Source organism: Rhinoraja longicauda, chromosome 37 (assembly GCF_053455715.1).
Source record: "Rhinoraja longicauda isolate Sanriku21f chromosome 37, sRhiLon1.1, whole genome shotgun sequence".
Lineage (NCBI taxonomy): Eukaryota > Metazoa > Chordata > Chondrichthyes > Rajiformes > Arhynchobatidae > Rhinoraja > Rhinoraja longicauda.
The window spans coordinates 11,008,651-11,034,310 of NC_135989.1; the positions used below are offsets into that span (position 1 = coordinate 11,008,651).

At 43.1% G+C, this 25,660-nt stretch overlaps 2 protein-coding genes and 1 long non-coding RNA gene across 3 annotated transcripts in view; 2 read left to right on the forward strand and 1 right to left on the reverse strand.

The window, feature by feature from the left end:
• The window catches only part of LOC144610500 (complement C3-like), a 104,261-nt gene extending 90,510 nt beyond the window's left edge, over window positions 1-13,751 (forward strand). The window contains exons 35-41 of the mRNA XM_078429252.1: window positions 2,084-2,173; window positions 2,874-2,979; window positions 3,387-3,476; window positions 5,869-5,949; window positions 7,280-7,363; window positions 9,272-9,407; window positions 13,549-13,751. Of these exons, the coding sequence (XP_078285378.1) occupies window positions 2,084-2,173; window positions 2,874-2,979; window positions 3,387-3,476; window positions 5,869-5,949; window positions 7,280-7,363; window positions 9,272-9,407; window positions 13,549-13,690 (729 nt within the window). The 3' untranslated portion in view covers window positions 13,691-13,751. The remainder of the gene's footprint in view (window positions 1-2,083; window positions 2,174-2,873; window positions 2,980-3,386; window positions 3,477-5,868; window positions 5,950-7,279; window positions 7,364-9,271; window positions 9,408-13,548) is intronic.
• Window positions 8,984-13,741, reverse strand: LOC144610503 (uncharacterized). Its single transcript, XR_013549430.1, has 4 exons — window positions 12,966-13,741; window positions 12,273-12,345; window positions 11,890-12,021; window positions 8,984-10,529 (listed from the first exon to the last, which is right to left on the reverse strand). It is a non-coding gene; the product is annotated as an uncharacterized LOC144610503 (long non-coding RNA).
• A 3,352-nt stretch (window positions 13,752-17,103) lies between the features above and the next one.
• Window positions 17,104-20,905, forward strand: LOC144610502 (uncharacterized). Its single transcript, XM_078429254.1, has 2 exons — window positions 17,104-17,843; window positions 20,578-20,905. The coding sequence occupies exon 1, from the start codon at window positions 17,294-17,296 to the stop codon at window positions 17,657-17,659; it is 366 nt and encodes a 121-aa protein (XP_078285380.1). The 5' UTR covers window positions 17,104-17,293; the 3' UTR covers window positions 17,660-17,843; window positions 20,578-20,905.
• Window positions 20,906-25,660: the final 4,755 nt, after the last annotated feature.

Here is a 25,660-nt window from a genome sequence, read left to right on the forward strand (position 1 = left end):
AGCGGTGACCAATCTCCCGGCGGGCAGCGTGGTACACACACACACACACACACAAACACAAACCTCTCGGCAAATGGCAGTGATGGCCACCTTTTTGGACCCTCTGCCACGGCGCTGCACCATGGGAGGAAGGTCAGGTGCGGGGCACGCCGGGATGGGCGCTGGTCCTCCCGGCGAGGGGAAGCGCATTTACAAACGTCAGCAGCAATTCGCCGGCTCAGAAACCCTCCCCTCCCCCCCACTCCCATCGGCTGCCACGCTCATCACTCTGGCGGGTCCCACCCCGGCGGTCATTGTGGCCCCCCTCCCTCATTGGCCGCCACTCCCATCACTCGGGCGGGTCCCATTTTGACATCGAAAGCTGAACACGGCCAGCATAAGTTTAAAAGGTAATTTTTAAACCTGCACCGCAGCGCCCCCCTGAAAAAGGGGGGGGCAGCGCTTTAAAACCTCTGTAACTTAAAAAACACGCGACCAAATTAAATGAAAATATCACGGCCGAGCGAGCGCGAGATTGGCGATTGAGGCGGTGCGAAAACCGTCGTGCTACGGTCCGCCGTTTTGCTGCAATCGCTGTTACGTATAAATATACGATATATTCAGGTCAAACCCAAAAAAAATATATATATATATTCACAAGATCTGAGTTTTAATAGTATACTAGAACAAGTGTGCCCGTTCAAAGCGGGCCCGTTGGGCCCGTGCCCACACCCAGGGAGTTGTGGAGGGAGGGGGGTGTTGAGGATGGAGGGGGGGAGGGTGATGAGAGATGGGGCGGTATTTGTGGAGGGGGGAGAGAGTGAGGGGGGAGGGGGCCCGGGGGGGGGGGGGATAGCGGGGAGATGTTCTCCCGTGTGTGGGAGAGAGGAGAGAAGCAAGGGGAGAGAGGAGAGGTGAGCCGGTGATCGCGGGCTGGCGCCGCTAACGGCGTCCATTGTTTTGGTGCGAGTGAGGAGATGTCGCGCATGCGTGCTGAGTACAGAGTGAGGAGATTCCGCGCATGCGTACTGTGCACTGCCGGACCGCAGCGCCCCCCTTCTGTCAAAACTTCGATAAATGAGGGGGGGCAGCACCTTTAGACCTCTGTAACTTTAAAAATATGCGTCCGAAATAAATAAAAATACCATTTTCCAGCAGCGAACCGCATGCTGATTAAGGCGGTACAAAAACCTTTGCGCTACGGTTCACCGTTTTGCCGGAATTGCCGTATTCAGCCGACATCAGTGGAATATATATACAACGCTACAAGATCTGAGTTTTAGTAGTATACTAGAACAAGTGTGCCCGTTCAAAGCGGGCCCGTTGGGCCCGTGCCCACACCCAGGGAGTGGTGGAGGGAGGTGTTGAGGATGGAGGGGGGGAGGGTGATGAGAGATGGGGCGGTATTTGTGGAGGGGGGAGAGAGTGAGGGGGGAGGGGGCCCGGGGGGGGGGGGGGGGATAGCGGGGAGATGTTCTCCCGGGTGTGGGAGAGAGGAGAGAAGCAAGGGGAGAGAGGAGAGGTGAGCCGGTGAAATCGCGGGCTTGCGCCGCTAACGGCGTCCATTGTTTTGGTGCGAGTGAGGAGATGCCGCGCATGCGTGCTGAGTACAGAGTGAGGAGATTCCGCGCATGCGTACTGAGCACTGCCGGACCGCAGCGCCCCCCTTCTGTCAAAACTTCGATAAATGAGGGGGGGCAGCACCTTTAGACCTCTGTAACTTAAAAAAATATGCGTCCGAATTAAATAAAAATATCATTTTCCAGCAGCGAACCGCATGCTGATTAATGCGGTACAAAAATCGTGGCGCTACGGTTCACCGTTTTGCCGGAGTTGCCGTATTCAGCCGACATCAGTGGAATATATATACAACGCTACAAGATCTGAGTTTTAGTAGTATATAGATAGATAGATAGATAGATAGATAGATAGATAGATAGATAGATAGATAGATAGATAGATAGATAGATAGATAGATAGATAGATAGATAGATAGATAGATAGATAGATAATGGACTTATATTTACATCAGATTACTATTTCATCATTGAACTTTTTTTTAACAAACCATGCATTACTAACAAATATTCTATCATCCTTCCAGCTTAATGATGTAATTGAGAATTATATTTCAAGATTTGAAGTAGACACGGCATTGTCCACCGCAGGATCACTGATCATTTATGTAAACAAGGTAAGAGATTCCTATATTTTGATAATTATGAGAAAAAGACTTCCAAATAACTATTTTTAAAATGTAAAATGCTGACACACTTTGTGCTTAGAATGCTCCCACAAACATTATGAGCTTTTTCTGTTTTTGTGGGTCTGGGAATGAGTGGAAAATTCCTTGTCCCAAAAGATTAAAAATAAATTCTGGTGAGGGATTTTGGTTCTCAGGATGGGGTTTAAGCTGTGGCAGTGGTGGAGCACAGGGGTGGAGTGCAATGTTTTACCACACCATTAATTAAATGTTTAAACAATCAATCTTGACTGCTCCATGTGTGTGCATTGTCACTTTGGTCAATGGAATAGTTTCCAATGAAGATAGTGAGATCAAGACATGGCATTCAAGGCATAGTTACCACGAAAACACAATGTGCAACTTGAAGACAAATATGTGGCCAGTGGTGTTCTCATGCATCTGCTGCCTTTGTCTTTCCTATGTTTAAAATCACATGTTTAGGATGTACTGACAAGGATGCTGAGCCATTGAGGTTCATTTGGTGGATGGAACCCTACAGCTATAATGTACCAGTGCTGGAGGGAATATGTATTTAGGATACTGCATGGATTTCCGAACAATTCGTAGCTAATCAGGAACTGATCAAACGTGAATCTGTTACATGAATCGTACATGAATCTGATACATGAATCGTAACATTGTCTCGCAGGTGTCAAATCTCGAGGAGAGCTGCGTTGCGTTTAAAGTGCACCAATTCTACAACGTTGGACTGATTCAACCAGCTGCTGTCAAGATATATTCATATTATGATACAAGTGAGCACTCAGAAGGGTGTCTTATTAATTTAGTTTGATTTCTTTAGGGGGTAGAAACAACAAAAAACAACAAAATGGATTTGTGAACAATGGATCGGGAAATTTAAAAATATTGTACATAATAGCTTTCTTCCAAAAAATAATCAATGCTAAATTGTTCTGAGACAGATGCAAATTAAGGGTAAAATTTCAATGCAATCCATTGCACATTTATTAACATTAACCTATCTAACATAAGTAAATGCTCAGCACGGATATGAATTTATTCATTACTAAAATTAGTTTTCGTTTTTTTTCTAATCAAGAGAGAATTTTTACACACATGTTTGAGTTAATAGAAAACTGAAGCTATTTTCATGAAATCAGAACTTTGTTGTGGTCACATAATTTTTTCCCTCTTTTTATAGCAAAGAATTGCACTAAATTCTACAATGTCCCCGAAAACAGTGGTATGCTAAATAAACTATGTCTTGATGAAGTGTGCAGATGTGCTGAAGGTAAGACAGATTTTGAAGTATTTTTTGTTTATTTGTTGCTCTGTCCTATTCTTTCACTCATTGCAGAATCAAATTCTGATCCAATCCAATGAATTGCCTACACTCAAAAGAAAATATGGAATTACTTTGCATTATTGTTCCAGTAAAGAAAATGCTGGAAGGTCAGTCCAATCATTTTCAGTAAGAGTCTGTGGTTGAAGGGATTTCAGATGCAAAACAAAATGTCTGATGGAGCAGCCAAAGCAAGTTACCCGGCAGACAAAGAGAAACCTACTTGGCAAGTGGCTCACTCATATCCTGTCTTTGCCAATGTTGTCAAAGACCGTACATTTCTTAAAATCTGAAATACTAGTAAACAATTTAAAACCCTAAATTAAAAAGAAACCTGAAAAACAAGATAACTTAACACAACTTAACACAGGACGGCACAGTGGCGCAGCGGTAGTTGCTGCCTTATAGTGATTGCAGCACCAGAGACCCGGGTTCGATCCTGACTACGGGTGTTGTCTGTACGGAGATTGTACGTTCCCCCCGTGACCTGTGTGGGCTTTCTCCGAGATCATCGGTTTCTTCCCACACTCCAAAGACGTACAGGTTTGTAGGTTAATTGGCTTGGTGTAAATGTTAAAAAACAATTGTCCCTAGTGTGTGTAGGACTTTGTTAATGTGTGGGGATCGCTGGTCGGCGCGGACTTGGTGAGCTGAAGGGCCTGTTGCCGCGGTATCTCTAAACCTAAAACTTAAAGAAAGTAAAATTCACAAAACATTTTCCTTAGTCCTTCACTGCTGGCCCCTTTCAAACAAATCAGTGGAATTTGTTTTCACTGATCCTCCTCCAACCTAGTGCAAGGTCTATATATAAATATTCTACTTGAAAAAGAGCCTGTGCCATTTTTGAGGACAAATGTGCCAATGCACATATAACTATTCACGCAACACCATGGACAGCTATACATCTGTTTTGTTTTTAACTATTTGAAGGTACTGGTACACCATACTTGCATGTACCATCAGAAAAAATAACATTGAATCAGAAGATTCTATGACCACATGCTCTAATGCTCAGTTCCATGTTAGCAGAGCACCTATTTCTGTGACTGCTGGTCGGTAGCAGTTACATGAGGTAATAACAGTGAAATCTGAAAGTTTATGAATGTTTAATATGAATTATATCCAGCAATATTCTGATTGCTAAGGTAGCCAGCCCCATGAGATAAATATCATTTTTTGTATGTACATCAATCCCTTTGGCATAGTTATTCTCTCCTTGACGATCTACAGTTCCAACCACAGGTCTGACTGTTCAGTTGTAAATAAGTCTCCATGAATTAAAAGGTGGTAGTCAGTCTCTGCAGGTGATTAATCTCTGTAAGAACAGAATTTCATGTCGGTTGCAGAATAGTGCCGCAGGTTTCCACTGACTTCCTGCATGGAAAGCAGTTGCCCGATATTATATACTTAGCCTATATTTTATCCACTGCAAAATATTATTATGAAAGCATTTTGATGGGAAAGATTTAATAGGGATTTGAGGGGCATCTTTTTCACACAAAGAATGGCGTGTGAATATGGAACAAGCTGCCAGATAAGGTAGTTGAGGCAGGTACTTTTACACCATTTAAGATATTTGGACAGGTACATAGATAGGAAAGGTACATAGATTAGAAGGATATGAGATAAAAGCAGGCAGGTGGGATTTGTGTTCGTAAGGTATATTGATCAGTGTGGGCAAGCTGGGTCGATAGGCCTGTTTCCATGCTGTATGACTCTATGACTAAGACACTTTTACTCTAAACGCAACTAAAATACTCTACTGGATATGTCAATGAATTAAGATTCAAGAAAAATGCATGAATGTACCTTCTGGGTATGTTAAACATGATTTTGCCTAGAAATTAAGAAACTGGTAAAAGAGATGTATTCAAGCAGATAACAGGAAGAGCAAGTGTTATGGAGGAAGGATGAGAAAGAAAAGTATTGATTTAGCAATTACTACAACTATAATTAAATATAGTGAATTTTCAGTATTTATTAAACCAGATCCTTTTTCCTGGGACCAATTTCTTTGCTTAATAGAGATACGCGATAGATAAAATATTTGATTATATTTTCCTGCTGTTGTCCATGGGACTTTGCTGGGTCTTTGCTGTCACAAACCTCTCATTGTAACTTGCTCACAAAAAGCAAAATGCAGACAGAATCTAGTATTTTATTTGTGTGTGCAAGTAGGAATGTGCTTGCTGGATCAAGCACTTACTGGATCAAGTAATCAAGTAATATTGATAGCCTATTGAAGAAAGGAGTCAGAGCGTTGATCAATGGGCAATCATTGAAAAGAAATTAACCAGAGTTACTTCAGAAAATATTTTTTTTCTTTCTTCTGCATCTGCAGAAAGCTGCGTTTCATTAAAGACAGACCAAACAGATCCTACAATACGTGATGAGGTTTCATGTGAAGGAGGAAGTGATTACGGTAAAGCTATCTTTAATCACACTATGTTCGACGTCTGCTGATTGATCTTTAGAAACAAATAACTGCCGACACTAGTTTATACCAAAAATGGACACAAAGTGTGGAGAAAAAGGATGCGTGATGTTTCGGGTCCTGACCCGAAATGTCACTCATCCTTTTTGTCCAGAGGTGCTGCCTGACCCGTTGAGTAACTCCAGCACTTTGTGTCTATCTGCTGATTGATCGCAAAGATTTATGCATATTTCATTACTCTTGGTATAATCCTGTTTGGCCAATATGTTGATTAACACATTTTATTTCTGTCAGTGTTCAGTAACTTAACCACAAGTTACTGTAGCCATTTTAAAAAACTGTTGATCACAAATTGTGGTTTTCATATCCTATTAATGCAAATGAGGGATTAAATAAAATTGACATTTAAAAGAATGAGTAATGATAACTGTTAAACTACTGGATTGTTGTAAACCAAAATGTTTTTTTAAACATGGGCCACATAATCTACTGTTCTTATCCAGAGAGCAGCAGTTAGAACAGAAAGGCAACCATAACAATGTGCTCCATCAATAGCATTGTATTCTAGATGTGTTCAGTCAACAGACATTTGGAGCATGCAATATAATGGTTTCCATAGCAGAGATTTTTCAAAAGCAGTCACCAAATTATCTCTAATGATCCTGTCCACACGTATGGCAAATCAGTAATTAGCCAGGAAAGGCCAGGTGTACTTAAGATGTCTTTGCATCTTACTGTCCAGGTCAACCAACATGGACAAATGAATCCACTCCATTTTCGTTAATGGATTGCTACAACATTTGTGTGTTCCTGCATCTGTGATAAAGAACTGAGATTTTTCCATGAAATATATTTTTGGAAACATCTCCACTCTTCACAAATGGACAGTGGCATGGAAATCACCCTGGTGCATCTTCAGAGAGAATGACGTTTCTTTCAGCATTGCCCAATTGTATAGGGGTTCACATTCCAAGGGAGGTTACGACCGTCTCCTATGGTCAGATATTTACAATGCGCCTTATTGGTCTTCTGGTCTCCCTCGTGACATGTGTCACATTGACCAGAACTGTCATATTCTGTAATATAAACACGAGAACTGTCCTGTTCTTTGTTGTCTTTGTCACCTCCATGGAGGCTGTTGGATTGCTTTTGAAGGATGATTTAGTGCAGGGAGGCGAGCGATTTGCAGAATGGGAAAGGTCCCCCCAAGAATTATGTGTCCAGTTTTAGAACTGGATATAGATCATACTAATGCCATTTCAAATTGGATTTGGCCATCGTCCACGCCACAGTTTTTTAAAACAATTTTCTTTTTTAGTTTACAAAGTGACATTGACTGGAAAGGAAAAGAGAGACAATTACATATACTACACAATGAAAATTCTCAAAATTATCAAACAAGGTGAGTACTTTCTATATCTGAGGACCATGGCAGCACAGAGGTACAAGGATATATTTATACACTTCCATGGGCAAAGTTCTACATGTGAAGTGCACATTTTTGGTCATACATGGTTTGGAATAGAGCACAAAATTTATACAAGTATCTGGATAATTTTATCCTGAGATTGTACACTTGTAAAGCATGATTTAGAGTCGTCTGAACTCTTATTTGACATGCACATGATTTTTTGGGTATCTTTTGAAATGTTTACGAAGAATTATAGCAAAAGCATCATCAAAGAAAATAGTTTAAAAGAGGAGTGAAGTTTAAGAAAAAGAAGTAGCAAGATTACGAAAACTGGACCATGTTTGGGAAATATCCCACTTAACAGAAATGGTCACACATCCCTGACAGGACTAGCTCTAAACACCCTATAGTAATTGAAGGCAAAGAGTATTTGCAACGTTGGAATAGAATATTTGTACTGGACAGCTTTTGCACATTTCCACAAGTCATTAGTGAGACCACATTTGGAGTACTAGGTGCAAATGTACTAGGTGCAGTTCTAGTTCCCCAGCTATTTGAAGGATGTCTTTAAGCTGGAAAGGGTGCTGAAGAGATTTACAAGGATGTTATCGGGGTTGAGTTAAGGAGAGACTGGAGTGTAGGAGGCTGAGTAAAGGCCTTATAGAGGCATTTAAAATCATCAGGGGTACAGGTAATGTGCATGGTCACAGTCTTTTACACAGGAAAGAGGAATCTAAAAACTAGAGGGCATATGTTTCAGGTAAGAGTTGAAATATTTTAAAAGGAGCAGAAGGGCAAGGTTTTCACACTTAGGATGGCAACTGCATGGAATGAACTGCCAGAGGAAGCAGTAGGGGTGGGGACAATTACATAGATTAAAGGACATTAGGGTAGGTACATTGAGAGGAGAGGTTTAGGGGGATATGTGCTAAACATAGGCAAATGGGACTAGCTCAGGAAGACAATTCAGTCAGAGAGGACAAGTTGGGTCAAAGGGCCTGTACCCTTACTAAACATTGGGGTGTTGGCATTTCTTTACTTCTGCCTGTTGGGATTATCTCTGGATAGCAGCCAATGCCCTTGGGGATGAATTGACCTATTTTTTAATAATTTGCATGATTATTTTGAAACAAGCACATGCAGTAAAGACAGTTGCCTGCCCAGAGGTGAACAAAGCAGGACTTCCCAGAAAGAAATTCCCAGGAAAGCCAAGAATGTCCCCCACTTCTCCTTTTCTATAACCAGGCAAGGAGTAAGTAGCAGAATCTTATTTTCAAACTTTCCTTCAGCACCTGTGGGCATACATTTGTGGCCAGATCCGAATTTTGAACGCAAAGTTTGGTTCTGGTCCAGAATGTTCAACAATGAAAGTGTTACTGACTAGATGATTTCTTTATTACCACAATTGCATTGTTTTGTCACATCGATTCATTTGAACAGAAGGATATTGTAGATACTCGCATTATGCAGATTAATGTACCTTGCATGCACTTACTGAATGAACATCTATTACGAATCAATAACTAAGGAATCAAAATCTAAATAGCAAGACCATTCTCACACACTGCCTTACATTTCATCATTTTAATCACAAAATAACAAAGATGTTGAGTTCACATTCATAGCCTTGAGATCATGCACCCAACAGAAGGCGACATGACTCAAAAAATATTTTCTAATTAGCAAAATGAAGATTCCCAATTCATTGCAAGTGATGAGTTACAGGACAACATTGGCCATTTAAGCTAGTTTGTCATATGACTACATAGTTTGTCATAAACATATTAGGTTTCAAGTGTTAATTAGCTACAATTTAGCACATTGTCAGCAAATTTGATGGCGCTGAACAATGGTGGATAGAATTGATCTGTCATGTAATTGTGTGGATTTTTATTTTAGGAAGCGATGCAATCGATAAAGATGAAGAGAGACAACTAATCATACACATCAACTGTAATGATAAATTTAATGTGGAACTGAACCAAGATTATCTAATAATGGGACAAAGCACAGATCTGTGGGCTATTAGGGAGAGGTAAGCTGCAAAATTCAAATTGATGTAACTCGTGTTCATTCTCTGACTTTCTGGCTCAATTAACATTTGAACACTGGAGAAACTAACTTAAAGAATAAAATCATTACTTTCATAAATATGATAAAATGGTAATCTGGGGAGGTTTAACAATTCCTGAGAGATTACAAATAGGCATGAAGTATCTAGATAATAATTTACACAGACAATTAAAACACAAAAAAATGGAATGGGGTTAGATTCCTGCAGCAAATTTCACCTGGTGAAAATAGCCCAATGTTTTCCAACCAATCTTCTTCTTATCGTGTCCACACATGCTAGATATTGTGTTTCAGCCAAAACTAAACACAATTCTTAGCAATATCGTAGTTCTATGCGAGGTCCTCAGCTTTGCATGCGTGCTCCAAAAGAGGACATCTCAATAGGTGCTCAATAGTTTGCGGTTCAGTGCCACATATGCAGATGACGTCTTCAGTGTCTATATAACCCCACTTCTTGAGAGTCACTTTACAGTGACCAGTACCAGCTCTGTCTGTTGAGGCATTTCCGTTCAGCCCAGCTTGATTCGGCAACAGAAGGAAGTTCTTCTTTGGCACTTATGGACATGGATGTTGTTGATGGGAGATTGGCTAGTCTCTCTTCCCATAATGCAACTCTAGTACCTTCAGCTACAGCATTTGGTTCAACTTCGTTGAGGAAGCTTTTCCTGGACTTTAGCCGACTCTTTGCAGGTTCATGGCTGAGTAGGGGATGTCGTACATCTGTGGTCTGGCGATGGCGTTCTCTACTGCTTACTGCACTGCGACGAATCTCTGGTGGCGCTTCAGCAGATAGTATGTATAAGCTGTCAGTTGATATTGGTCTACGACATCCAGTGATAAGGCAGCAGGCTGTATTGATGGCCGGATCAATCTTCATAGCATAGGGCTGATCTTTCCCAGACTGAGCATGCACACTCTGCTGTTGAGTAGCAAAGGACCAAGGCAGTTGATCGTAGAGTGTCAGGAATTGCGCTCCATCTTTCCAATCAATGAAATTTAGTCAATGCTACTTTTGAGTTCTCTGGGATCAATGTCCAAATTGATAACGAACCAATCGTATGTTACAGGATACCAAAGCTTTTTTCTAACAAGAGGAGAAATAGAATAAATTGACTACAGCGTGTCTCTTCACACCCGTTCAGCTACTTAAACACTGATCTTTTACCTCAGCCCTACCTTCCTGCACTAACGTCACATCTGGAGTTACTTCATAACACAACCTCTTCACTATGCCTTGAATATACCCACACCCCTTTGGGGTATGGCATTTGCAAGATTTTCAACCTTACAGAGAAGAAGTTTCTTCTTATATTTGCCAGGCAAGGCTATTGTTTGTTTTAAGACTGGGACTTTTAGGTATTCCAGGCTGAGAATTAATTTCTCACCATTCACACTAACGAGTATCCAAAGGTATCTGCATATTTCAAAGGTCAAGGGATGCAGGCCTTACCTACTTACCTTCTCTGTTACAACAAATCTTCCTCCAGGGAATTGTCCTGCATCTACCTTGTCAAAATCCATAAGAATTTGAATGTTTCCTTGAGATTACCCTTCATTGTTGCAAACTCTGGAGAGTATAGACCTAGTTTGACTCTCTCCTCTTGTACAACATCTTAAAGCCTTCCAAAGAATTGGACAGGTTAGATAGGATAGGTTTAGAGGTTTATGGGCCAAGTGCGTGCAAGTGATACTAGTATCGAAGGGGCATGTTGGTCAGCATGTGCATTGGGCCGAAGGACCTGTTTCCACACTGTATGACTCAATGACTAGCAATCTGTTAAATCTTTTTGCACTTCATTTATTCTGAATAGTCTTCAACATGGAGACCAGATCTGTAGAACATAAAACAGAATGGCACAGCAGTCGGCTAAACGACCCACAATCTCTCTGCTGAACATGACAGCGAATTAGATTATTCCCTTTGCCCTGCACATGACCCATCTTCCTCCATTCATGTCTCTATCAAAACATTCTTAAATGCCACTATCTATTCTGCTTTCACTAGTACCCATGGCAACGTAAACCAACATGTGTAAAACAAAATTTACCCCTTTAAATTTCATTCCTCTGACCTCAGAGCTATGTCCTTCCAAACTGGACATTTCCACCCTCGCAAAAAAATTCTGATTGTCTCCCCTTTCTAAGGGGCGGCACAGTTGTTCTTTACTGAGAACCTAGAGACCCGGGTTCGATCCTGACTACGCATGCTGTCTTTACGGAATTTGCACGTTTTCTCTGTGACAGCATGATTTTTCCACGGGTGCTTCAGTTTCCTCCCACATTGCAAAGACTGAAGATTGATTGGCTCCTGTAAATTGTCCCTAGAGTGTAGGACAGAACTAGTGTACTGGGTGAGTGTTGGTCAGGGTGGACCCGGTGGGCTGAAGGGCCTGTTCCCACGCAGTATCTCTAACCTAAATCAAACCTCTCATAATTTTACTTACTTATTTCAAGTCTCCTCTCAATCTCCAATGCTCCAGAAAAAAAAATCTATCCAAGTTTGTCCAACCTTATAGCTGTACACCCTCTAATCCAGGCAGCATGCTGGTAATGCCTGGACTCGCGTTGCTTCCTTCCTGTTATAAGGGGAACAGAATTGTACATAATATCCCAAATGTGACCAAACCAAAGCTTCAATATGACTTTCTATCTCTTATATCCAATGTCCCAACCACAAGCATACGATATGCCTTTCTTCCCCAATCCATCTATTTGTATTGTCACTTTCATGGATGGCAAAATGCTTCTCTACATCAGTAATGTTAAGGGTCCTGCCGTTATCTGTACTTTCTCCATGCATTTCAAAACCCAAATTACAACGACTCACACTTGCCTAGATTGTCCGTCTGCAATTTCTCTTCTGTATCCTTTGACAGCATACTTCATTGTCCGCAACTTCCCTGGTGTGGGACGAATAAAGGAATATATTATTATTATTCACCAATTTTTGTGCCCTCTGCAAACTTACTCATCAATCCAATCTACACTTTCTTAAAAGTTATTGAATTGAAACATAGACAAAAAAGGTCGAGAACAACACCACTGATCACGAACCAGAATAAGATCCTTCCATCATTGCCTTCTGTTTCAATGGGGAAAATACCAAGTCGCACTGGATCCCATGCGCCTTGATCTTCTAGATCAAGATACCATTCTATCAGGTTGCACCACACTGATTTGGTAACAACAGACCACAAGACTGGTCTGTATTCATGGTAGGGTTCAAGAACCTGATGACCGAGGAAAGAAACTCCTAACAGTGAGACGATGGCATGGCCCAAATGGTGGAGATCTTTAATGATTGATGGATCTTATTCTTCTTGATTCTGTGCCTCGTGTGGCTGCTTTTGATGAGTGGGTGGTGCTGTACCCATGATGGGCAGGGCCGAGCACACCATTCTCTGCAACCTCTCACAATCCTATGTGTTGAAATTGCCGTACAAGAATATGATGTAATCAGTCAGGATACTTCCTACAGACCATCTGCAGGTTAGTTGGAGTATTCCGTGAATTGCTGTACCTTTTTGAACATAGAGGAACTGGTCCGACTTCTTTGCTGCATCTACTGTATATGCCGGATCCAGGAACAATCATTAATGCTTGGGAAGTTGCTAATTCTCTCCACTGCCGACACGCCAATGAAAATTCCAGTAGATAGTATTGACCATGTTAGTAATGAGTGAATCTGTAGAATAACCTGAATGATGGAAAAGCATAAAAGATCAACATGAATAATCTGATCATTTGCAGATGGATTTTGCGTAACTGTTGAATGCAGCAAAGAGGCAAGAAATAGGCAATCCAGTTGCACTAGTCCATGTGAGCTTCCTTCCACTCAACTACAAATGTACTGTACTGTTCACCTCAACTGCTCCCTGTGAGGGAAAGTTCTAAATTTCCACTATCTTTCATTGGTGATTATTTTACATTGATGATTTTCAACTTCAGGATTCACTGCAGGTGGAAATATCTTCTCAGTATTAGCCCTATATGAACCCATGTTAATTTCAAAGAGCTTAACAGACATCTTGTCGATTTAGAAAATGTCTGTTAACTGTTCCCTATGCTTGTCCTCATTTTTACTGACGTTTCAAATATTTCAGAGTGAGATATCTGATTGGAGAAAAAACATGGATAGAAAGGTGGCCAAGCAATGCAGAATGCCAAGAGGAGAAGTTCCGAGAACTCTGTAAAGACCTAAGGATGTTTGACGACAATCTTTGGAAATTTGGGTGCGATAACTAATTACGTTGCAGCTTAAAATAAGTTGTAAATCATTATTTAGGCCCAAACAATTTTCAATAAATAAAGTCAAATAATCAAAAAAAATTAAATGCCAAAATTGATTTTTTTCCTTCACTGCAATATTTTAAAAGGCAAAACATGAAAAATCTTGTCATCAGAGAGGATACAATGGAGACAATGAAACAAGGAATGGAGCGGAATTCTTGCATGACATGGGTTGGGATATGCAGTTGAGATAACTGAGGGAGACAGTGGTTTCAGAGTGGATACAGTTTGCTAACCTATCCCTCAAAATGAAGTTCGAAAAATCTAGACAGGAAAGGGAAGAGTCAGATACAAACATAAGAGCACGGCAGAAATTGGCAAGAACTTAAAGAAATTTGGCTTCTGGATGAATGTCAGAAGCAACACCAACATAGTCATCCAAAAGTAGGATAACACAAAACTAATGAGAACGGTTGATCGATGTGGCCCCAGTGGACCAGAAGCCCAGTTTCCATGCTATATCTCTAAACTAAATCTCAGAAAACTATTTCCCTCCCTAACATCCGGAATGTGATATATTGGCTGGTTCGATTTAACAAAAGATACAAGAGCATCTTGGCTACACATCACCAGCACTCATTGCTAAAGGGCACGTTTCCATGCTGTATCTTGAAAACTAATTCTAAAACTAAAAATATTCCCCATTTCCTTATTTATTCAAAACACCTTTATAGTTTAGAAAGGAACTGCAGATTGTGGTTTACACCGTACACAAAATGCTGGAGTAACTCAGCGAGACAGGCAGCATCTCTGGATAGAACAAATGGGTGACGTTTCAGGTCAAGACCCTTCTTCAGACGGAGAGTTAGGGGAGAGGGAGACACAGAGATAAGGAAGAACACTTCTTCCCACTCTGTCTACTGCAAAGACTCTATCCCCTATTCCCAAACCTTCGTCTACACCACATCTGCGCCCAAGATGAGGTGTTCCATACCCGGCCATCTGAAATGTTCTTTAGGGAACACGGGGATTCCCCCCTTCTATCATAGATGAGGCCCTCACAAGGGTCTCCTCGATATTCCACAGCTCTGCTCTTGCCCCCCCATCCCCCTGTCACAACAGGGACAGAGTCCCCCTAGTCCTCACCTTCCACCCCATCAGCCGTCGCATGCAGCACATTATCCTCCAATATTTTTGCCACCTCCAAAGAGATTCCACCGCTAACCACATTTTCCGATCTCCACCACTTTCCACAAAAGGAAAGGCAATGCCAAGGTAGTCATGGAAGATTTCAATATGCAGGTAGACTGGGAAAATCAGGTTGGTACTGGAAGAAAGGGTGCCTCTGAGATGGTTTCTAAGAGCAGCTTGTAGTGCTCTTAGAAAGGAAAAGGTAATTCTGGATTTAGTATGGTGTAATAAACTGGATTTGATAAAGGGAACGCAAGGTAAAGGACCACAAGGAAGTAGCGACCACAATATGATAAGATTTAACCTGCAATGTGAGAGGGAGAAGGTGAAATCAGATGTATCGGTATTACAACTGAGCAAAGGGGAACTACAGAGGCATGAAGGAGGAGATGGCCAAAGTTGGCATGAAGGAGGAGATGGCCAAAACGAGGAATTACAGAACAGTTAGCCTGACATCAGTGGTGGGGAAGATGCTGGAGTCAATTATTAAAGAGGTAATAACTGTGCATTTGGATAGCAGTAAAAGGATAAGTTCAAGTCAACATGGATTTATGAAAGGGAAATCATGCTTGACTAATCTTCTGGAATTATTTGACGATGTGACAAGTAAAATGGATGAAGGGGAGCCAGTGGATGTAGTGTATCTAGACTTTCAGAAAGCCTTTGATAAGGTCCCACACGGGAGATTGGTAAGCAAAATTAGAGCACATGGTATTGGGGGTCAGGTGTTGACGTGGATAGAGAAGTGGTTGGCAGACAGGAAGCAAAGAGTAGGAGTAAACGGATCCTTTTCAGAATAGCAGGCTGTGGCGAGTGGAGTGCCGCAAGGCTCGGTGTTGGGGCCGCAACTGTTTACCATATATATTAATGATTTGGATGAAGGAATTAGAAGGAACACTAGCAAGTTTGCAGATGACACAAAGCTGGGTGGCAGTGTGAACTGCGAAGTGGATTTAAGAGGTTGCAGGGTGACCTGAGCAGTTTGAGTGAGTGGGCTGATGTGTGGGCTTATCCACTTTGGCGGCAAAATGAGGCGGCAGATTATTATCTCAATGGTGTCAGGTTAGGTAAGGGGGAAGTGCAGCGAGACCTGGGTGTCCTTGTACACCAGTCACTGAAAGTTGGCATGCAGGTACAGCAGGCACTGAAGAAAGCTAATGGCATGTTGGCTTTCATAACGAGAGGATTTCAGTATAGGAGTAAAGAGGTTCTTCTGCAGTTGTATAGGGCCCTGGTAAGACCACATCTAGAATATTGTGCACAGTTTTGGACTCCTAATTTGAGGAAGGACATCCTTGTAATTGAGGCAGTGCAGCATAGGTTCACAAGATGGATCCCTGGGATGGCGGGACTGTCATATGAGGAAAGATTGAAAAGACCAGGCTTGTATTCACTGGAGCTTAGAAGGATGAGAGGGGATCTTATAGAGATATACAATTATCAAAGGATTGGACAAGCTAGATGCAGGAAAAATGTTCCCAATGTTGGGGGAGTCCAGAACCAGGGGCCACAGTCTTAGAATAAAGGGGAGGCCATTTAAAACGGAGGTGAGAAGGAACTTTTTCACCCAGAGAATTGTGAATTAGTGGAATTCTCTGCCACAAGGGCAGTGGAAGCCAAATCACTGGATGGATTTAAGAGAGCGTTAGATAGAGCTCTGGGGGATAGTGGAATCAAGGGATATGGGGAGCAGTTGGGCACAGGTTACTGATTGTGGATGATCAGCCATGATCACAATGAATGGTGGTGCTGGCTCGAAGGGCCAAATGGCCTCCTCCTGCACCTATTTTCTATGTTTCTCTATGTTTCTATGACTCAGTCCGTAGAAGGATCGCAACCCGAAACCTCACCCATTCCTTATCTCCAGAGTGGATGCTGCCTGTCCTGCCAAGAAAGTCACTCCTGCATTTTGTGCCTAATTTTATAAGTTTAGTTTCGAGATACAGCACGGAAACAGGCCCTTCTGCTCACCGAGTCCCTGCCAACCAGCGATCCCTGCACACTATCTCTATCCCATACACACCAGAGATAATTTACATTTATACCAAGCCAATTAACCTACAAACCTGGACTTCTTTTTGGAGCGTGGGGGGAAACCGGAGCACCCAGAGAAAACCCACGCAGGTCACAGGGAGAACGTACAAACTCCGTACAGGCGGCACCTGTAGTCGGCATCGAACCCGGGTCTCTGGCGCTACATTTACTGCAAGGCAGCAACTCTACCGCTGTGCCACCGTATCTCTAAAACGAAAAATATTTGCTCTTCCTTATTTATTCGAATCACCGTTTTCGTTATGTGAGACGAAGTGGTTAACAGCTCCTACCTTGACACCCAGTCTCCGACGCGAACCACCCCTGTTGGTGTTGCGGGACGCGACCCGCTCGTGCCCTGCAGCCGTCAGCGTTGTGCTCCGAGGCGAGCCGTCGATGGCCAACATGGCGGCCACGGGGTTCACCCCGCGAGCCGGCCAACTGTCACTTCGCTCCCGCGAGCCGGCCAACCGTCACTTCGCCCCGCGAGCCGCCCTCCTCCCCCTCCCGCGCGAGCCGGCCAACCGTCACTTCGCCCCGCGAGCCGGCCAACCGTCACTTCGCCCCGCGAGCCGGCCAACCGTCACTTCGCCCCGCGAGCCGGCCAACCGTCACTTCACCCCGCGAGCCGGCCAACCGTCACTTCGCCCCGCGAGCCGGCCAACCGTCACTTCGCCCCGCGAGCCGGCCAACCGTCACTTCACCCCGCGAGCCGGCCAACCGTCACTTCGCCCCGCGAAAAGATATGGGAGAGAGGGATAAGATAGTTCAAGTGAACTTGAGGGCAGGTTGGAAGTTAATGGTAAAGTTAATGTAATTAACAAATTCTCCACTGCTGCAGGAGGCAGCCCCGATCCTGTAGTTGATGTAGATTGCATCAAGCAGTCCTTGTTCCAAATGTTACTTCAACAACTTGTCGTTTGACTGCTCTCACTTCAAGTTAAAGGTATGGGCACTCGCAAGCTACAGCCAGCTATCCAAACGTTCATTGACGACTGCATTGGGGCTGCCTCCTGCAGCTGTGTGGAACTCATTCGTTTCTTTCTGTCCTGGGTTTCCTGTGTTTCTCTCCACCACCACAATCGGTATGAAGAAGGGTCCAATCCTGAATCATCACCTATCCATGTTCTCCAGCTATGGAGAAGCCATAACAAGGTGGTATCTCTGGAGACACGGGGACTAGGAGGAGTTAGATTTTTTTAAAATTTAGATTTAGAGATACAGCGCGGAAACAGGCCCTTCGGCCCACCGGGTCCGCGCCGCCCAGCGATCCCCGCACATTAACACTATCCTACACACACTAGTGTGAGATGCAAATGTGAGTGCTCACAATCACGATGCTCGAGACAATCTAGAGAAACAAGTATAGTTTATTTGTAAGTCTGCAGAGTTGGGTGTCTCCCCTGTCGAGACACACCGAGGTCGGGAAAATCCCTTCTTTTTATTCACTTCATTTTACAATTGTTACACCTTTAATTCCTCCCCTTCGGGCTCCTTCCAATCGGAGCACTGAGGTGCACAATCTACCGTCACCGCCCCTGTTGCCTTCCACATCATACAGTAATATGGTTTTCCCTCCTCAGTTTGGCCATGGTATACATCCCACGGCAAGCGTAGATCCTGAGGAGGGTATCACAGAGGGCTTGGGTTCCCCAATGGCTTTGCCCGTGCAGCCTCCCTAATAACTCCCTTATAATTTCTTTGTTCAATAGCTGCTTTCCATCCGGTGTCCACCATTTCCCATTTGGGGTACGCCGGGCTCCCATTTCGCTCATGTGTTCCTGCTCTTTTTCACCAAAGATAGGTATCTTTTCCTCGGGTTCCCTTAAAGGTATCAGTGACATCATTTCTACCGTCTGATCTGTGGCTGCTCTCTTTGCCACCTCATCCGCTGCCCTATTTCCTCGGGCTTCCAGGGTGTTACCCTTCTGATGCCCTGCCACATGTGCTATGGCTACCCGTTCTGGTTTCTGCAAGGCCTCCAGTGTCTGTCCTATCAATTGCTCATGCACTAATTCTTTCCCCCCCCCCCCCCCCCCCCCCCCCCCGAGCTGTTATCATTCCTCGCTCTTTCCAGATCTTCCCAAAGGTGTGTACTACCCCAAAGGCGTATTTTGAGTCGGTATACACTGTTCCTTCCTTTCCCTCCAATAGTTCCAAAGCTCTCATTAATGCGTATAATTCACAAGATTGGGCTGACCAACCACCAGGCAGCCTGCCGCTTTCAATTTCCTCCATAGTTTCCCCATTCACTATACCGTATCCATTATGTCTTTTTCCATCTATACATCTGGAGGACCCGTCTATAAACCACCGGCTACCCTCAGCCAGAGGTTGTTCTTCCAAGTCTTCTCTACTTTTTTGTCTGTAAATCTATTATATCACTACAGCAGTGTTCTGGCTTCCCTGTCTCGTTTTCTCTTTCTTCGGGCGGGTACAGAAACTGAGATGGGTTTAAATTTTTGTCTGTAATCATGGTCAAATCGTCCTTTTCCATCAGGATAGCTTCATATTTTAAAATTCTAGAGTCCGTTAACCATCTGTTGGATTTCTGAGCCAATATTGTTCTCACCGTATGTGGGGTGGAGACCACCAAAACCCCCCCGAAGGTCAATTTCCTGCTCTCCTCTACTAGGACCGCTGTGGCTGCCACTGCCTGTATACAGATAGGCCATCCTCGTGACACTGGGTCCAATATTTTTGATAAAAATGCCACGGGCTGCTGGTTTCCCCCCCTCCTTTGAGTCAATACCCCGAAGGCTATCCCATTTTCCGCATTTACAAACAGATGTTGGGCAAGGCGTTTCTCAGCCCCTCTAGGTCTCGGGTCGCCCAAGGAATATACTGGGTTTGTCCTGCCTTTTTCAAAAGTAATGGCATCATTCTCCCCCTCAGCTCCTGTCTCTCGTTCACCATCTCCTGTTGCGGTTCTATCTGTATACTTTCCCACCTCATTCTTCTCTGGGCGTACCCCTGGCTTTCCTTTCTTTTCTTTCCATATCTTTTTCCATCTCCCTTATCTCTATCTCTAAGCGCTTTATGGATGCCTCTATTTCCCTTCTACACTCCCTTGTTCTTTCCCCATCACTTTCTAATTCTGCTTCATTCTCACAGTTTTGCCTTCTCTCTGATGCCTGCTGATTACTCGCCTGTGTTTCTGTGTTGCTGTCTCCCTCATACTCCTCATTTGCTGCCTGACGGGTCCCATAAATCTTTCTGTCGTTGTCTCCCCTGTCGAGACACACCGAGGTCGGGAAAATCCCTTCTTTTTATTCACTTAATTTTACAATTGTTACACCTTTAATTCCTCCCCTTCGGGCTCCTTCCAATCGGAGCACTGAGGTGCACAATCTACCGTCACCGCCCCTGTTACCTTCCACATCATACAGTAATATTCATTTATTTCATTAGGCAAGCGCAGTACAGAGTAGTTCATGCCCTTCCTCTCCCCTAGTTCTCTGATTATTTTGGCCTTCCTCCCAGTTCTCTGATTATCTTCTAACACTTGTCCTTGGACTGTCACCATTTGTTCTTGCGTTTTTTTTTTCTCTAGCCGAGCACGGTCTGGTCAGTTATTTCTCAGGGGTCCCTTTTTTTTTAGTCGAGCATGGTCGAGTCAGCTATTTCTCAGGATCCTTTGTCTAAATCAATTATCCCTTTTTACCCCTCTCTCACACTAGGAACAATTTTTTTATTTTTTTTAAACATTAGCCCAGCCAATTAACCTACATACCTGTACGTCTTTGGAGTGTGGGAGGAAACCAAAGATCTAGGAGAAAACCCACGCAGGTCACGGGGAGAACGTACAAACTCCGTACAGACGGCGCCCGTAGTCAGGATCGAACCTGTCTCCGGCACTGCATTCGCTGTAAGGCAGCAACTCTACCGCTGCGCCACCGTGCCTCCAGAGATACCAGGGGTGCAGCCAGATGATAAAGTTCTTACCAGTGAGAGCTGTGGGCAGACGGGGAGAACAGAGCAGCCAGCTATGACTTGAATGCAAAATAAGTACAGCCTGGAATGTTCATCTTCTTATTTGTACAACTACTTCAATAAACAACTAATTAAACTGGAAAAACGTTTGGAAAATCTCTCTGTTGGGTTTGTGTCAAGATCAGTCCGAAGCAATGGCAATTAGAAAGGAATTTATTGGAAAAGGCTGAAGTTTCCATTACATATTCAATAGTCTGACTGATGTAAGCCTTATTGACTACCCTATCTAATTTTGATGCCACTTTCAAGGAACTATTTACCTGCACCCCTAGATCCCTCTGCTCCACAACATTCCCCAGCCCTGATTTGACTTTCCAAAATGCAACACCTCGCACGTCTCTGTATTAAATTCCATTCACCATTCCTCAGCCCACCTGCCTTTCGATCCAAGATCTTGCTACAATTTTTGACAACCATCTTTGCTCTCTACAATACCACTCACTTTAATGTCATCTTCAAACTTTTTAATCATACTTTGTACGTTCTCATCCAAATCATTGATATGGATGACAAGCAGCAATGGACCCAGCACTGAACCCTGAGATACACAACTAGTCACAGGCCTCCAGTCTGATAAACAACCTTCCACCATCACTCTCTGCTTCCTTTCAGAAGCCAATTTACTACCCAGTCAGCTAACTCTTCTTGGATCCCATGCAATCTGAGCAGCCTCCCAGTTGGAACCTTGTGAAATCCCTTGCTCAAATCCATATAGCTCTGCCCTGCCGTTAGGAAATCAGGACAGTGGGGATCCTTGGTGATGGATGTGGCATTCTCGAGGCAGCACGTCATGTAGATGCTTTTGATGATGGGAGGGCTATGCCTATGAGCGACTAGGTTAAGTCTACTACTCTCTGTAGCCTCTGCAATTCCAGTGTATTGTAATTGCTGTAATCTGCAGCACAACTGTAGCACCTTGTTAGAGTACACGTTGACATGCTAAATCTCTTTATAAACTTCTAAGGAATAGACATGCTCCTTCATCGTGATTATATTGATGTTCTGTGTATGTGATTAAATCTATATGAGTGTGAAGCACAAAATAAATCTCATTAAGATAGACACAAAATGCTGGAGTAACTCAGCGGGTCAGGCAGCATCTCTGGAGAGAAGGAATGGATGACGTTTCGGGTCGAGACCCTTCTTCAGACTCGAAAATTCCGGTCTCGACCCGAAACGTCACCCATTCCTTCTCTCCAGAGATGCTGCCTGTCCCGCTGAGTTACTACAACATTTTGTGTCTATCTGCGATTTAAACTAGCATATGCAGTTCTTTCCTACACATAATTCTCACTAACCTTGATTGAAGATATAGCTGTATCTCTTTAACAGGGATTGCATCTTGTTTGAATTCAATCGGGGAAGTTATTGCAAAGGCACAATAGTATAAAATAAATTGGACACCCATATTTTCCAGCAAACTCTTGATGGTTCAATGTCATCAATGTACAGGGGAGCAGGTATGCATGTACATCCGTACTGAAGATACAGTAATTCAAACTCTTACTTTTGGGTTAATTCCAGAAGTAAGATGTCGAATCTGTGTCATAAAAAGACCGCAAATGTACGGTCAATGCCAGCGAACATATTGAGGAATCTCAGTTCCCAGCGACTTCTCTGCGTTCTCTCACACACTGTCCTATGCCACTGTCCTATGTAACCTAGCAATTTATTTTAAGTAATTCTGGGACCTAACATTACCCACCACACGCCCTCATATATACCAGTACTCCAGCCCATGCACCCAAATCGCACAGTTGCTGTATACCCTTAAATATTTACTCTTGATTATTACTGACTTAATAACTTGAAGGAACATGTGTATATGTGAACATGTGTACATGTGAACATGCGGAGATGGAGAGGCTATTCAGGAAACAGAAAAGCTGGAAATCTCCAGGACAGGACAATGTTTTCCCCCTTTACCCTCAAGCTCGAACAATTGGCACCGATCTACACAGACATTTTCAACCAGTCCCTGCAAACCTGCACTGTCCCAGCCCGCTTCAAGGTCTTCACGATTGTCCCTGTACCCAAAAAGACAAGGATCACTGGTCTTAATGACCTCTGTCGCACTGACCTCTGAGGTCATGAACACCTTTGAAAGACGTGCAAGGGATAATGGGTGGGTGGTAAAGCTCCAGTAAAATATTGTGGCTTTGTGGGATAGAGAATGAGAATTTGAACTTTAACTGCAGTTAATCACTGCAAAGCTAACTTTGTACTGTACTAACCCAAAATATGAGGTTAAATTGCCCAACTTGGAAAATAACATTTTGCAAGCGGTGTTTGTATTTCTTATCTGGGCAATTCAAGGTCACATTCGAAATCTGAGTTAAATACGGGAAACCACAATTCTTCCCAGATTAGCTCCAAATTTCTGGATTTAAATTAACTTTTGATTAAGAGACCAAGCTAGTAAATATTTGTTCTTTTTTAAAAGTAATCATCAAACTATAAATCTAATTTGTTAATTAATCTGTGCTGATTTTGTACATAAATTGGTGACATGAGTTGGAATAGTTTGCCTGGGTATAGCAGTCTGCCACCATGGGGAAGACTTCACTGAAACATAGAATCATAGAACCATAGAAAAATAGGTGTATGAATCGGCCTTTCGGCCCTTCGAGCCAGCACCGCTATTCAATATGATCATGGCTGATCATCTAAAATCAATACTCCGTTCCTGCTTTTTCCCCATATCCCTTAATTCCATAAGCCCCAAGAACTAAATCTAACTCTCTCTTGAAACATCCAGTGAATTGGCCTCCCCTGCCTTCTGTGGCAGAGAATTCCACAGATTCACAACTCTCTTGGTGAAGAAGTTTATCCTTATCTCAGTCCAAATTATTCTTAAACTGTGATCGCTGGTTCTGGACTCCCCCAACATTGGGAACATTTTTCCTGCATCTAGCCTGTCCAATCCTTTAAGAATTTTATATGTTTCTATTAGATCCCCTCTCATCCTTCTAAATTCCTGTGAATACAAGCCCAGTCTACCCATTCTTTCATCATATGTCAGTCCCGCCATTGCGGGAATTAACCTGGTGAACCTACGCTACACTCCCTCAACAGCAGTAAGGTCCTTCCTCAAATTAGGAGACTAAAATTGAACACAATATTCCAGGTACGGTGTCACCAGGGCACTGCACAACTGCAATAGGACCTCTTTACTCCTCAACTCCAATCCTCTCACACTGAAGGCGAACATGCCATTGGCTTTCTTCACTGCCTGCTGTACCTGCATGCTTACTTTCAGTGACTGATGCACAAGCATACCCATGTATCATTGCACCTCCCTTTTCCTAATCTGACACCATTTAGATAATAATCTGCCTTCCTGTTCTTGCCACTAAAGTAGATAACCTCACATTTATCCACATTATACTGCATCTGCCATGCATCTGCCCACTCACCCAACCTATCCAAGTCACCCTGCAGCCTCATAGCATCCTCATTGCAGCTCACACTGCCACCCAGCTTTGTGTCATCCGCAAACTTGGAGATGTCATATTTAATTCCCTCATCTAAATCGTTAATATATATTGTAAATAACTGGGCTCCCAGCACTGAGCCTTGCGGTACCCCACTAGTCACTGCCTGCCATTCTGAAAAGGACCCGTTAATTCCTACTCTATGCTTCCTGTCTGCCAACCAGTTCTCTATCCATGCCAATATTCTACCTCCAATACCATGTGCTCTAATTTTGCACACTAATCACTTGTGCGGGACCTTGTTTAAGGCTTTTTGAAAGTCCCAATACACCAGATCCACTGGCTCTCCCTTATCCATTCTACTTGTTACATCCTCAAAAAATTCCAGAAGACGAGTCAAGCATAAATCTATGCTGACTTTGACCAATTCCGTTATTGCTTTCCAAATGCACTGCTATAACATCTTTAACAATCGACTCAAGCATCTTCCCCACAACTGATGTAAGGCTAACTGGTCTATAATTTCCAGTTTTCTCTCTCCCTCCTTTCTTAAAAAGTGGGGTTATATTGGCTACCGTCCAGTCCACAGGAACTGATCCAGAGTCGAGAGAACATTGGAAAATGATCACCAATGCATCCACGATTTCTACGGCCACTTCCTTGAGTACTCTGCGATCCAGGCCATAAGGCCTTGGGGTTTTATCTGCCTTCAATCCCAACAGTTTACCTAACATAATTTCCGGTCTAATGTGGATTCCCTTCAATTCCTTTCTTTAGTTTGAGAGTCATAATGGAAATGCAAAATGTGTGGTGGCATTTTGTGTAGAGCTTTGAGATAATTTCCTTTTTACGTTTTGCATTGGTTAAAGAGTTTTCCTCATGATTCTACCTCTGCCGTAGAGAGATTGTGTTGCATGATTGAAGGTGGGAGTGACAAGGGCCGTTGGGGTCTCATCACCTCAATGTGGGTCTGTCTCAATGTCAACACTCCTTATGGGACCACTCGTGGTTGCACCTTCCTTACTGACAGCATATGAATGGGACTTTTGTTTGGGTTTAGATTCACTTCCGTTTGCCCAGTTACCGTCTCCAGCACCACCATGCGGAAGTCATCAATAAAACTGAGTAATAATATATTCCTTTATTCGTCCCACACCGGGGAAATTTACAGTGTTACAGCAGCAAAGTGGATAGCAAGAGAGCAAGAGATCATTCATTATAAATAAAAGATACATAAATTGTTATCAGTTTTATGTGTGTTCTTAGCTGTTATTGTTGACTCGTCTGCTGGGAGCAGTGCTGGTTGTGCAGTCTCACAGCAGCGGGAAGGAAGGAC